At 38.7% G+C, this 13688-nt stretch overlaps 2 protein-coding genes across 2 annotated transcripts; one reads left to right on the top strand and one right to left on the bottom strand.

Annotated features, from left to right (window-relative positions):
* The first annotated feature begins 3772 nt into the window (after positions 1-3772).
* On the top strand, positions 3773-5670 carry LOC128723537 (cyclin-Q). Its single transcript, XM_053817291.1, has 5 exons — positions 3773-3945; positions 4041-4267; positions 4405-4549; positions 4697-5149; positions 5229-5670. The coding sequence occupies exons 2-5, from the start codon at positions 4185-4187 to the stop codon at positions 5322-5324; spliced, it is 777 nt and encodes a 258-aa protein (XP_053673266.1). The 5' UTR covers positions 3773-3945; positions 4041-4184; the 3' UTR covers positions 5325-5670.
* A 333-nt stretch (positions 5671-6003) lies between these two features.
* On the bottom strand, positions 6004-11820 carry LOC128726265 (ion transport peptide). Its single transcript, XM_053820062.1, has 2 exons — positions 11556-11820; positions 6004-8682 (listed from the first exon to the last, which is right to left on the bottom strand). Exons 1-2 carry the CDS (start codon positions 11771-11773, stop codon positions 8571-8573), a joined length of 330 nt encoding a protein of 109 aa, XP_053676037.1. The 5' UTR covers positions 11774-11820; the 3' UTR covers positions 6004-8570.
* Positions 11821-13688: the final 1868 nt, after the last annotated feature.

The following is a 13688-nucleotide window of genomic DNA, read 5'->3' as shown; positions in this document are numbered from 1 at the left end:
AACCGCAAGCACACTTTTCACTGCCTCGTGCAATCTTAATGAACCTTTTGGTAAAAATAGAATTAAAAATGATTATGATCTCAGCTGCTCAGCGCCAAGGAGTCGGTTTTACTTTCATTCAGCATGACCACGAGTCATTGCGGCGATCGGCCGGGTGATAAATCCCTGTCACCGTTGCTTCCGAACGCGCCTTAATGCTATCTGTGAAATCTCGGTTGGTACCTATTTTTTTTAGAACAATTGGAAAACCGTCCTCGTAGACGGCCGTGTCCGATCGATTGAAAGCCTTTATGGGGACGCAGAAATGTGTGGTGTGGTGTTCTCGTTCCAACCGTCTGCGCATCTGTCGCGTACGGTTCCGAGTGTTCAAAGTCAAGTCAAAACTTCGCTGAGGTTACATAGCCGTATTTTTGGACCGTGAGCGCCTATTTATAGGCGAGGATATTTTATGCATATGTATTTTTTGCTTCTTCTTTCTCTCCTGTACCACAACGGTTACAATTGCTACACATAGTTACACCGAGCACTGAAATCACACACGAAATCGCGAACGATAGCGAACAGGGATTATCGAAAAAGGATTAACGTAATGTAGCAAAAATTTCCCCCGAGAAAGCCGTTTCCCATGCGATCTTGTTTGTTGTCTTCACCTTCATTTCTGTTAATATGCAAATATTCTATTTCCGTACATCGAACGTGCTGTAGATTGACGTGGCACGTTAAAAAACGGACAGCACGAGCACGAGTTTGAAATTTGCTTTTGCTTAATAAAACCAATTTGCTTAGGTTGGGAAAAAGCAGGATAAATGCATGGGAATTCTCACGTCACCTTAAATGAACTAACTGCCAGTTTCGAAACAAACTATGTGCATACAAATTATGTCGAATTCGATTAGAAGCAAAAGTTTCGAGTGTGGAAAAATGCCTTAACTAAACTGAGAACCAAACTATCGAAAATGAAACCGAACGTTAAACGAAAAAAAGAGGAAACCGCAGCGCGAAAACAAATGTTTCGAACCGGTCAAGCTACTCCGATGGACTAAATATATTTTCCGCTTACTAAAAATCCCTAATAATCCTGCGATCTGCCGTGAGCATTCTCTTTCTCTCACCAGTTGTTCCAAGAGATCGCGTCGCGGAGAAGATAAGCATGTTGATCTATCTAGGGAGCGCAAGATCTTAACCGTGTTCGGGGGTTCTCATGGTTTCATACAAGATAATTTCCATCCCATGAACTAATTGAGTTGATGCATGTTTTTGCTCTCTCTTGAATCTCAAGATTTGATTTGATAATTATCAAATATATTTCACAGTACTGATAGTGGTAAGAATTACTTTAAAAAGCAAACTGGTATTGTATATATAGTGTTCAAACGTAATTTATACAATTACGATACTATGTAAATTAAACAACTAATCTATAGCATGAAATAGTAAACAACATGAATGCTAACCAAAACATTAAAATGATACGGACAGTACCATTGCCCATTATCGATTCTTCTTCCTACTAAACAAATTAGCTTGTGGCCTGATGAAGCCAATTTTTAAACCACTTTACGCTCTAATCTCAACTCTTCAACAATCTTTTTGGTTCTTTCCAGTGGAATATTATTCACTCGCTATGCATGAAAAATTAGTCCTGAAAATTCACTAGCCGCACCCGTGCTTTTCGTTATCACGAAAACAACTGTCAGAACTGTTTTACGCGGTGCGGGCACTTTTGGATATCATTTATGGCTAATTTAAGCTGATTTATCACCTTTGTAGTGTTTATTTTGTTAAAAAATTAAGAATTACAATGTGTAAAAGAATGTCTTAGAACGGATATCATAACTCGTACCGCTGTGTCGGAGAAATCTGCTGTCATTGGGAAAAGGACGTCCAGAACAGATTTTGCGCACTGTTGTGAACTCTCGATGGTTTGGCGCATGTGCCTGATTGTTTCTAATCACATATGATTTTTGTATGTAAACAACATACTTTCTCCACCGGTTTGCATTGGCGGGTAAACTAAGGTGCATAGACCTTTATCGTCCGCGTGTTTATAGTGAGCAAAGCTTATAGTGCATTCTTGTCCGATGCTCCTTTGAGATGCACACAGTTGATCAAGGATACCATGCAAAAATAATACGTAGTTAAACAATGTAAGGATTTATATGCATAAACTCTATGTTACATGTCTGCAGTCTACAAAATTTACTGTCTCTTATTCAATTGAACTTTTTACGCAAAAAGTCACTTATCATGCTGTTATCATAATATAATAATTTACCAACAAATTATTTTAGTTTTTTCTTAGCTTTTTTGTTGCGGATATTTTTGGAAGCGGTTTTAAAATTATTATAGAACCAGAAATATCGTATAAGAAACTTTTACTCGCGTTATACACTGAATATCTCTACAACTTTTATTGCATCGTGTGGCATGCGTCATAAATGACGACATCGTCGTAGTGTTAAAAAACATTGAAATTATAGTGTAAATGAAATGAAGATTAAATTACAGAGCAAAAAAGTCATTTTTGTTAACTAACAAGTAGAATAATTGAGTTGCTTGAGAAGTACAGTAAAAACATAAATTAAAAACTTGGAAAGTCATTCATTTCAAATTTATTCCCTTAAAGCTCTGCATAAAGCTTCAACTATAAGTGGTGATTGGAATCGTTTTAGCTAATCAATGAATAATCGTTCAATGAATAAGGTTTTAAGAAAATACATACATAAATAAAAGCCAAAGAGAAACCAAAATGCCTTACTGGGCAAAAAAAACTTAAATTTATGGTAGTTTCATAGCAGAACATGTTGTAAGAGAATAAACAAGCATTGTTAAAGAACAAAAAGCAATTATTTGACGTTCGAACATGAACTTTAAAAAATGATGATAAATTACACTAAGCGTAATACATTCGATCCACATGAACAAGTAATGAGGTAGTTTTCCGTTTTTGTCATTTTCAAACGACATGCTAAATAATATTTCTATTTTTTACAAGAGCCGCACTTTGACTATAAAAGAATCGCAGCCGACCGCTGGTAGACCGGTGGTAGATTATATAGAAGATATCATTTACATATCGTGTAATTATTCTATCGTTTTGTCTGCGGTATATGTAACAGATCTTTAGAACCCGTTCTATAGCAATTTGAAAATGTTGTCATATTTACCCACATTGTTTATTTGCTTTCAAGCTTAATTTTGAAAAAAAATATTTTACAGATGAAATAAATGCTTAAAGCTAAAACATTTTTTGTTCGAAAGCTATCAGTGTACGTTGAAAGAAATAACATTTTAAAATACTACCATTAATCTTTACAATTACTGCCTCTGACTTTTGAAAACTGTCGTATGTAAAGGGAAAATTGATGTTAACAAAACATGACATCCATAAAATTGTTGTGCATTTAATTTTTAAATTTTATCGCTAGAAAATTTAAATAATATGGCAAATCAAACATGTATAGCAAGTACAACATAGAAAATAGAACAACTAGTTTGAAATGCTGATATAAAAGTAACATATGCTTTGAAACATAATCAATTATATGAAACCGAAATAAGTCCTGTCTGATTATTGAATACCTTTACACAGACCTTCCAACGTCAGAGAACCAGAAAGAACTGAAGTAGCAAGTAGCTAGTTATAAACATTGCAATACCTATTACACACGGCTGTCAAAAACTTGTTTGCTAGCATGTTGCAAATTTTTATGAAGGGTTAAAAGTTGATCAGAGCTATGTTGAGCTTCCTTTGCAATTTCATGTTAGCAAATTGATACTGCAATTCAAACTGCTAACAGTATATAGTTTCAAATTAGCTTAAAAGTGTATTTATGCCAGAAAATAGCTGAATAGTCATTTGCAAGGTATTAACTTTTATCAAAAATAGGAAAAGTACATCCTACCTAGAGGCTATAAGTTCCATTCGATCTCGTTTATAATTTGGTAAGAAAATTTTCATAAAATACTTCCGTTGATACTGCGTGATGATTGAATTGATTCCGTACATGTTTTATTCTCGTTCATTTACGATCTTGCAGATATAAGTCTCTGTTAATGATTTCGACCTAAAGCCACAAATCAGTATTAGTGAATGCCGGTTTGCCTTGAATTAGAAAGTTGGTTTTAGTTTGTTTTGAGTTCTTCTTCGCCATAACCTGTCTAAATTTGCCAAGTCTGCAAAAATGATGCAGATGAACAACATTGAAATAACCAGTGTTGCTGATGAATTGGCAACGATCAACGATCTTCAACGACCAGACTACAGGTAAGAAAGCCCGTTATAGCATTGCACATATATTTTAAAATAGTATGTTTGTTATTTAATTATGCTTCATTTTTTTACAATTTTTCAATGTAAATTATACAAAATACCTTTTTTTCATTTGTTTCTCAACATAATAGATCGCATTCAAGTACGGAAATGACTGCCAGATTTATTTTTGAATGCGCTCAAAAACTCGAAATGAAACCGCTTACTTCTGCTACTGCAGCAATTTTGTTTCATCGTTTTTTTAGAGAGTTAAACAGTAGCGAATATGACTCCTACGTAAGTATTGACAACTGGGCTTCTTTTATCATAGATTGTTTTACACGTGGGACAATTTTTCTTATCAGTTTAAAATTTGGAGTGCAACCACTCACTTTCATAACCATAAAAGGGTGCAAGTAAATTATACGGTTTATTTTTCAATAGGTAATTGCCTGCTCGTGCCTGTACTTGGCCGGTAAAATTAAAGACGATAAGGTCAGAAAACGGGACGTGATAAACGTGGCTCATAACACCATCAACAGAGGTGCGCCGCTTCTTGAACCCTGTGACGAGTACTGGTCTATGTGGGATTCGATTGTCCAAGCCGAGCTGTTCATTGCTCGTGTGCTGAAGTTCGACATGACGATCGTGCACCCGCACAAGTATATGCTACACTACATGAAGTCCCTGCAAGATTTGTTTGGGGCCAAGGAATGGCACTCGATGCCAGTTGCACGGGCTGCTGCTTCGTTCTTACAGGATTTCCATCATAGTCCCAAGATTTTACAGTTTAAGCCTGCCCATATTGCCATATGTTGCCTGGCGCTAGCTTTTCAAGTATACGGTGTGCAGGTGCCAATTACGGACGGAACGGATGAATCTCTTCAGTGGTATAATGTATGTAAATTGATTCATTGCTATGATGCTGCTCGTTTGATAGAATCAATTCCATAATACCATTCCGTATCTTCAACAGGTATTCTGTGCTGACATGACGCGCGAAACACACTGGGAAATCATGGAAAACATTTTACAAGTGTACAACTTTGAATCATCAACTCCTGAGAAGTGAATTATTTACACCCTGAGTAAACTGAACGAATTTCCTCGATTATCATTTCTTCATCGTCATAAAAAATAAGAACAGTATAACCTTGTTGTACAACAAGATAAAGATAATCCTGTCTCTTATTTCATCGTATACTTTACGAATACCTTTCAATATTATTTTTTTCATCCTCGTTCATCATTATCATTCATACAAACTGCGCCATTCAAAAGTTTCCATCTTTTCGTGATAATACAGAAAACAACGGTGATGTACTTGTAAGCTCATTCAAGCAGCTGGAAGAGTTAGTTTCTAAGCTTTTTTGCAGAGTTTTATTGAATCTAATAAAATTGGCTTTATTGTCAGCAACCTTGAACTTAGTGTTTGTATTTTATTCTTCTGGTATTTTTTAGAAAAGGTATTATAGTATTTTTTCCATGGATTGATGATGATACATCTGAAGTTTTTACCTTATGTTGTTATACCTTAGTCTACCAACAAGAAACAAATTTTACCTTGTATGTAAATATCGCGAATGATAACATCTGATGATTCAAATACATTACGCTTGAAATAAAGATAGACAAACTAGCAATGAAATTTCTTTCAATGATTATGTCGGATATAGTTAGTTTGGATTGTAAGTTATTAGGAATTCAGTTGCAAAATGCAAACGCACAGTTTATCAGTATTTTTACGATCTTCATGTTCTATTTTATTATTCCTTCTTCTGTACGTATTGTAACATGTAATATATAATTTGCATTCCTCGCAACATTCGCTCGATTGGCGCGTGCTCAAATTTATCGTTAAAACATTCTTTCTCCATCTGACATCTGTTGATGGTAAACCATTAAATTCACACCAAAAGATTTCTTTCCGTTTCTTAGAGCTACGCGCTGCACCTTTAGGTACAGTGTTAACATCAAACTTTTTTTTGTATATTTTTATGCGCTTGCTGTTGCTCTTAAAAAGCCGTTTTTCCCAAACATAAATTGTACGATCATACGAAGAAGTGGCTCCTTGATAGTGTACTACTCTAGTCAACTGGTTCAGGCTCGCTTTTGAGTGCACTGTAATGGTTGTGTGTATCTTTTAGATACAATTTTACACATAGATTGCCTACTTGAGGCGATTTTACACTGTTTGTTATATCGAGCAATCTATAGCCAGTTGTCAACATAATAATGTGTAACTGGTGTGAAACAGACCGTTGTTTGGTTTATTTTAGCCGCTGTTCGTAACTTTCCAAACATTTTATGATTTGTCGTATAAAATATAATGAAAACAAACGTTTCCAGTGCGTAGCTCGGTTTTGTTGTGGGAAAACTATCCCTATCCTCTTAGGATTGCAAAAACGTTCTTCGGTTTCTCGTCAAGTTTGGTTCATACGTTATTTCAAATTACTTTTTAGGGAGGGAATAGCAGAAAAATTAAATGTATGACAGATAAAAATAAACATAACGTAATGAAAATTATTTCTTTAAAATGAGGAAAATACTGTCTAGAAAGGAATGTTGGAATTGATTTCCTTTTATGTGTTGCAAGACAATACTCATTAAAATGAGTTGAACTCATTTGCAAAATTTGCCTCCTTCAAAACTGATTTATGTTTTTTTTGTTAAACCAATTCAGAACAATGATCTATTTTGATTTCTGCAAACAACCCAAATTCAAATTGGAAATCAAAGAAAATCAGCATCGAGCTGCTTGATGTTGGTAGTGTGTGAGTGATTTCTTTTTAAAGAAATTTTGTTCTATAACATAATCTTTGATTAATTCAGTAAAATTGGCACTTGGTACATATATTTCGAACATGCCCCTCCAAACTGTAATTTATGCATCTATTTTTTTTCTTCATTTTCTTTTTAATTGCATTCTACTGTTCGGCTGGATAATATATCTGCACAGTTGTCTCGTACCGCTGCTGCTACTTCTATTTCAACAAATTATTATTAATTAACTAAACATTAGTGTGTGTGCTTTCTGGACTAGATTTCAAAACAGAATATATATTTCGCTTTTTCATTCTTTCCTTTTTTGTAGGATATAAATACACATTTCACTTAACATGGTGATCACTTCTGACGAGGGCTATGCTGGTAATGTTCAAACAGAAGCTTTGCTTACTAAAAGAAACCTCCAGGCTCGCAAATACGAGTAAAGAAGAATAAATCAAAGCAGCAAACAATCGATGATCGTACTCTTGCAAAACATCATTATATTAACTACCTGGGGAACAGTTCAACTGATCGTATCTATCAGAATTGCGTAGGATTTGGGGAATGCAATGGTCCACAGCTCTTTGGCCGTTACCTTCCCCGCATGATACAACTTAGCACCGGGTACGCCATTAGCAAGTCGCGATTTTCTCCTATCCTGGCCTGTGTGCCGTCTTTTCTTTCACGAATATCATTCGCAATGCATTCTAGGGCACTTGCTGACTCTTTGTGCGGTCGATTTTGTCCCGTACTTTGTGTGCAATTCTAGTTGTGTTAATACCTTTCACTAGATGTTCCTCACAGCAATGTTTCACGCGTTTTCAGGCTTCGTTGTACCGCCGTTACCCTCGAACGTCTCAGCAATGCACCGTTAACTAAATAAGTTAATCTGCTCACTTAGCCACATATACAATTAAAGAGGTTCACTTTATTTTTCGTTTTCGATGCAGTTTTTGTCGAAGATGTAAAAATAAAATACTATTTTTATTTCTTATTCCTCTCATTAATAGTTAAAATAAATACCATTTTCGTCAATCATACTTCCATCACTCGCTTTCCAGATCCGAACATGCGCAACTAGCACTCTGCCTTTCGTTCCCTATCTTCTAATGGCCTTCATTCACACACATGCCTGTAACTGCTAACATTAACTAGCACTGTACTCGTGATTTGTATGTGAAACAATTATGTACAAATTTTGTTGCCAGAAAAGAATCAAACGCTTTCGCAAACTTGTTTCAAGCTCATTGAAAAAGCAGAAGCAGTATATTCAACTTAATGGCGCATATTGAGTCAACGGCGTTATACTCCTATCGATATTTTACAGAGGGGAAAAATGCTTAAGCATAAATAACGATCTACGCACAGAAAAGACCCATCCTGTCCCTTTTGCATTATATATATAATGGTTTAGTTTCTTTTGTTTAAAATCGTAGCACAAAACGTAGAGAGCATGGTCGAGAGAGAATGTGTTCACTAAACAAGAAGCAAAAAGTTCCACACTTCAACCGCTTTACCGGCGCCAATCCATTTGGTACGTACTTGCTGCTTACTTCTTCTTACCCAGCATCTCGCGCCATTTCATGAATTTTTCCTTCTCCTCTTCGAGGAAAAGTGCTTCCACGCATGCCAGGAAATAATCCGTTCCGAAACAGCCCTCTCTATAGGAAAGATAGAAGAAAAAGAATCAAAATTACCAAATCTCCTCACTGATTCAAAATAATAAAAAAATCTTTTGAAAGAGGCATTTTCAAAAATGTATCATAATGCTTCTGTTTCATATGTTTTTAATCCTGTTAATATTGAAATAGATACGATGGTTTATATGATTATTTTAAATTGCTATTTTATGCATAAAAAACATCAAAAATTGTCGCTTCTTTCTAAAAACGTTTCTAATCTCGAAGACTAGCGCCAAGATGCTTCTACCGTTGTGAAATATTTCATAAAAATGAAACCAATGAAATAATTCACGGATGGGCGCCAACTTGGGACAAAAAGCTTAGCAATTAAAAAAGGCCGAACTAATTACGGCGATGAAATAAACCATCAAAATACAAAAATAAGAATCATTCAAAAATTTTCAAAAACTAATGTGGTTTTAGGTAAAAAAAATCAAGATAAAGGTTAAATAATATGTAAAATAAAACATACCATCAAGTCAAGAGAACTAAAATGCATGAAACATAAAGAAACTGTTTTCGCTGGTGGTACATATTTGGTACTGGTGCTGATCGATCGTTCCACTGGTACTCGTTCGTATTCGTATGCAGAGCTAGAACGGTGTCTGCAGGAACTGGTATCATCCTTCAGATAGCGATAATTGCATTTTCAGTCGGCGTACGATTCGGCGGCTCCGCTCCAGGGCCCCCTTTCTATCTGCTTCTTCAACACGTTCAACTGCATGGCTATGCCGTGCATGCTGCAGTTAAAGATCCGCTTCACAAATGCTTATGTCGATGGTAAAGATGGGTCAGGATGGTGGCACGTTAGTGTTACGGCAACGCAGCCTCGTCAGCGTGTGAGCCGCAGCTTTTATAACGTATTAGGATCAGCACCATTTAGTACTTTGATCAGTGGTTTAAACTTTTCAATCTCATCCGTCAGCTGTAACGCGTCTATACATCCTTTGAAGTAATCTGTCGTAAAGCACTGCTTCCTGCAAAAGGCATGACAAAGATGGGAGGAAGAACAGATGGTTCCATCCAGAATGCTTTAGTTTTGAAGTCGTCTATTGTGGAAAGTTTTTCCCTGGTTAGTGAGTGAGGCAGTGCGGTTAGATTGAGTTCTAAAGAGCGATGAAGTCTACATAGGGTCTAATGATATGTTTCACATGTATTGTAGAAATTACCACCATTATTTCTTTTGGGCTGTTAAAAACGATCCCCAAGTGAATGAACTATGCGTTTTAGTTGAAAGATTGTGGCGTGAGTTTCGCAGCAGTGCCGTTGTAACTGATACACGATTGGAAAGCAACGTACATGTTCTGCATTCATTAAAATCAATCAATCCACTTAACCAATACTAAGAATTTGTGTCGATACATTCCTGAAAGTTCTCCAAGTGCCTTCAGATGCATTTTGAAAGATGTTCTTTCGAACTAACTTTTTAACAATTTATACCTAACCATAGAACTAAAAAACCTCCCCAACATCCAAAGATATCGTCTTGCTTGTGAACGTTCCTCCTTAGCACCTCGATGTGAATCGAACTTACGTTAAAACATTCAGCTACTATCTTCAGCATCATTTCAAGGATACAATTTTTCGCAACATGGACACGATTATCTATAATTAAATGCGCTTAAACGCTTACTGCACCTCGATGCGAACGGTTAAGCGTAAACCCACTCCAACAACGGCAACATCTATCGTAGGGCGATCGCCCGGTAAAAACGGCCAGCCAGTCGCCAATATGTCTGCCAGCTTCCAACGCAGATGCAGCGCATTTTACAGTTCCGCAACCGCTTGCAGCGACTCGTACGCGAGAGCTGTATTGCGTACGAGGTCAACGGTACATGAGCACACTGGTACGCACACTACGACACCCACCACCACGGCGGTGCCGGTGCCGCAAGAAGAAACCTACGATTGACCCGTTCCGCACAGCACACGGTTGCCCTTTTTTCACGCGGGCGTGAGCGGATCTGGCATGGGAAAACTTAACTGCACCGGAGTGTGCTGAGGCGCGTGCAAGTACCGTACCAGAGCATAAATTACTCGGTCCGCGTGTTTACTGAGCAGTAACCACCACACCAGGCCGGGTACTTCTAGAAGCTGCCAAAGGGCCGTCGACGCGCCGTCTCCGGTGGTGAACCTGTGAAGCGTGTTTCTCGTTTAGGTGGCAATTCTCTGCTCTGCCGCCGAGTTTCATCAGCTGCGTCAGGGGCGAATGTGGCGCAAAAATTAAAAAAAAAAAGCAGAACGATCTTTGCGATCTTACACCCCAAGGTGTGTACGAAGGGTAGCTCCACCACGCTACGGAAGCCATTATCGCCATCGAGAAAAGAGATAAGCTTGTCGTGCTGTCAGTCGATTAAAAAACACACACGCTTAGCTCATCCTCTGTTCCGTGGAACCGCCGGCAATCGGAACCGGAGTAAGTACATTAGTTTTAAAACCAGCGCCTGATTTGTGTAACAGATCCGAGACGCTTTGAAGTAGCAATTACCAGCAATCGAACAGCGCCAATTACACCACTCGCAATCCACGTCCAGCGGATTTGCATACACAATCGAGAGAAATATTGTGCGCTCGTAATTACTGCCGTACTCCTGCATCGTTAATTTCTTGCACCTGCTTCCGATTCTTGCACCCATGTTGCACGAAATCAATCACTATAAACGCATGCAGTTGCCAACAGGAAATGGATAGATCATGGTAAATGTTGCCCGATTACTCCTAGACGAAGATGACAAGCTTTGAGCAGTTTGTGATGAGTTGATTCACGATTCCTTACATGCTGGCAAATTAGTATCTGTTCTATGCGGTTGTTAGATGCATGATATTTGCAGGCTTATAAACGGACAACTTACTTGCAGAAGGACAGAATCTGGGGCTCCCGGAATAACGAGTAGCAGTCTTCGCATATTCGATCCAGCCGGTAGAAGATCTGTTTGTTGAACTGCCCCTTACATTCTATGTCAAAAAAAGAGCTGCGCTTGACGATGCTATGGTGAGGTAAGGCTACAGTTGACAGTGGTACCAGTGCGATAATCAGTGCCAACGAAATTGCTAGATTGCGGGAACACATCTGCAAGAGAGCAAGGTAAGGGTCTGGATTAAGGAAACTGCACTAAATGTCGGATGAAACAAAAAGTAAATAAATAAAAGCACACCCCTGGCGCAAATCAGCTGCGTATGGTCTAATTGAGTGCCACATTAACAACCCACCGCTCATTAGGCTTTCCAGACCGGCGCTTGTTGGGTTGTGCTATTAATGAACCCATAACCGGTCGATACGAAAGCTTCACCGGGCTGTTTCTTGTGTTGTGTTCATAAGTTTTTTTTTACTTCTTTCCCGCGCAACTCCACCAAACATTCGCACAAGGTTTACGCGTGTGTGAAATACGTCACTCGGGACTTTCCAGCTTACTGCTGACGTTATTACAACATTAACCTCAAACTGGAGGATGCAAAAAAGTGACCAATTTGCGCAAATCAACCGATGGGAATATCGTGTGCTTTTTTTTGTTAACCACATGCTGTACGGCTATTCAACATCGTTTATCTACGCATCTAAGATCAGCCTACTCACGCAGTGGAAATGGTGCGGGATCATTGATCAGATAGCAGATCTTTGTTCAAAAACCCTCACGTTACGACAATGGAAAGCTTTTTTTACGCAGCACCATGCGTCTCCATTCTACTAGCGTCACCTAGATCAAGGTTAATGTTTTTTTATCGTTCGAAGGATCGTTCCCAGTTGATTGACGCATCAAAAGAATTTGCATCAAAAACTAGGAAGTTGTGAGAAAAGCAGCATGTCCCAAATGTACAAAATGCTTGACAACGTTTGAAGTAGTTAAGCATGAACCATAAACAAAAGGATATATGGAACGAAACAAAAAAAAATCAGTGAATCATTTAGCATCACGGTGGCGTGGGCCTCATTCGCATGGTCGTAAATAATCGTCACCACAACAGACCAAATTTTCAAAGGATGCCGAAACGGGCTCCCAATGCATTCGCAACCGGTTGCGAGCACCGGTAAAAAAAAACCTGGCACCTGAGATGCTGCAGAATAAAAAAAAAATCGCCATCCAAAATGCGGCATAAAATGCAAATCAAACCAAGCTCACTTCCTTTCTCGCAACCCGATCCGAATCAACAAAGCAGGCGTACCAAAAACAAACAGACGAAAACAAAAACCCACGAAAAAAACAACCAGCACAAAGTGACAGCCGACCATCGAATGCACTCGAAGAAACAGATGGCGCGAATCGCGATGGCGTCCGAGGCTTCCCACGGCACGCAGCCTGCAGCCATTTGCCATTTGTTAAACTTCTGCCCAAGCGAAACGCTGTAAATCCCAGTGCTTATGCGCTTATTAAACATGTCCCCGAGACCCGCCGCGAAGGGGGATTTTTTTCACGGGTGGTCGTATCATGTTATTATAATTCGCCCTCTTTCTCTGCGGCCGGCCCGCTAGCACCGAGCGCGCTAACCGGTTCAGTTCATTAAAAGCCACTTCCTTCCACCTGGCATCGGGCGAGATATTTTATGGAGCCACCCGGTGGTTCGTGGAAGGATGTTATAAAATCGAATTTAAATGCCACTAACACCGGTCCCCGTCTGTGACACGACAGGCACGAGGGAAACGACGGCACAAAAGGCACCGAAATGGCCGGTAACGCGCTCGTAATAAAGATAAATAAATAAAAACCGAAAGTCGCAAATAAAGATTTCACACCCGATTGCCGCTGCCGGGCTCCCACGGTTTCCCCCCACTCCACTCAAAAAACTCGGAAACCTTAAGCGTGCCATTAATTCTTGCCCCGTGAACCACGATCGTGCCTGAATGATGCGCGTTATTTATGAATGCTTCGCTTTTCGCACCGGTATCGCTTTTGTTTTGTTCATCAGGTTCTAAATCAACTGGCAGGAGAGCGTGGGGAAGAAAAAAAAAACAAACACACCAGAGATCAGGTCTTTTTCCCGGGTTTGTG

Source organism: Anopheles nili, chromosome 3 (assembly GCF_943737925.1).
Source record: "Anopheles nili chromosome 3, idAnoNiliSN_F5_01, whole genome shotgun sequence".
Taxonomy (NCBI): Eukaryota; Metazoa; Arthropoda; class Insecta; order Diptera; family Culicidae; genus Anopheles; species Anopheles nili.
This window is presented reverse-complemented; position numbering and strand designations above follow the sequence as displayed.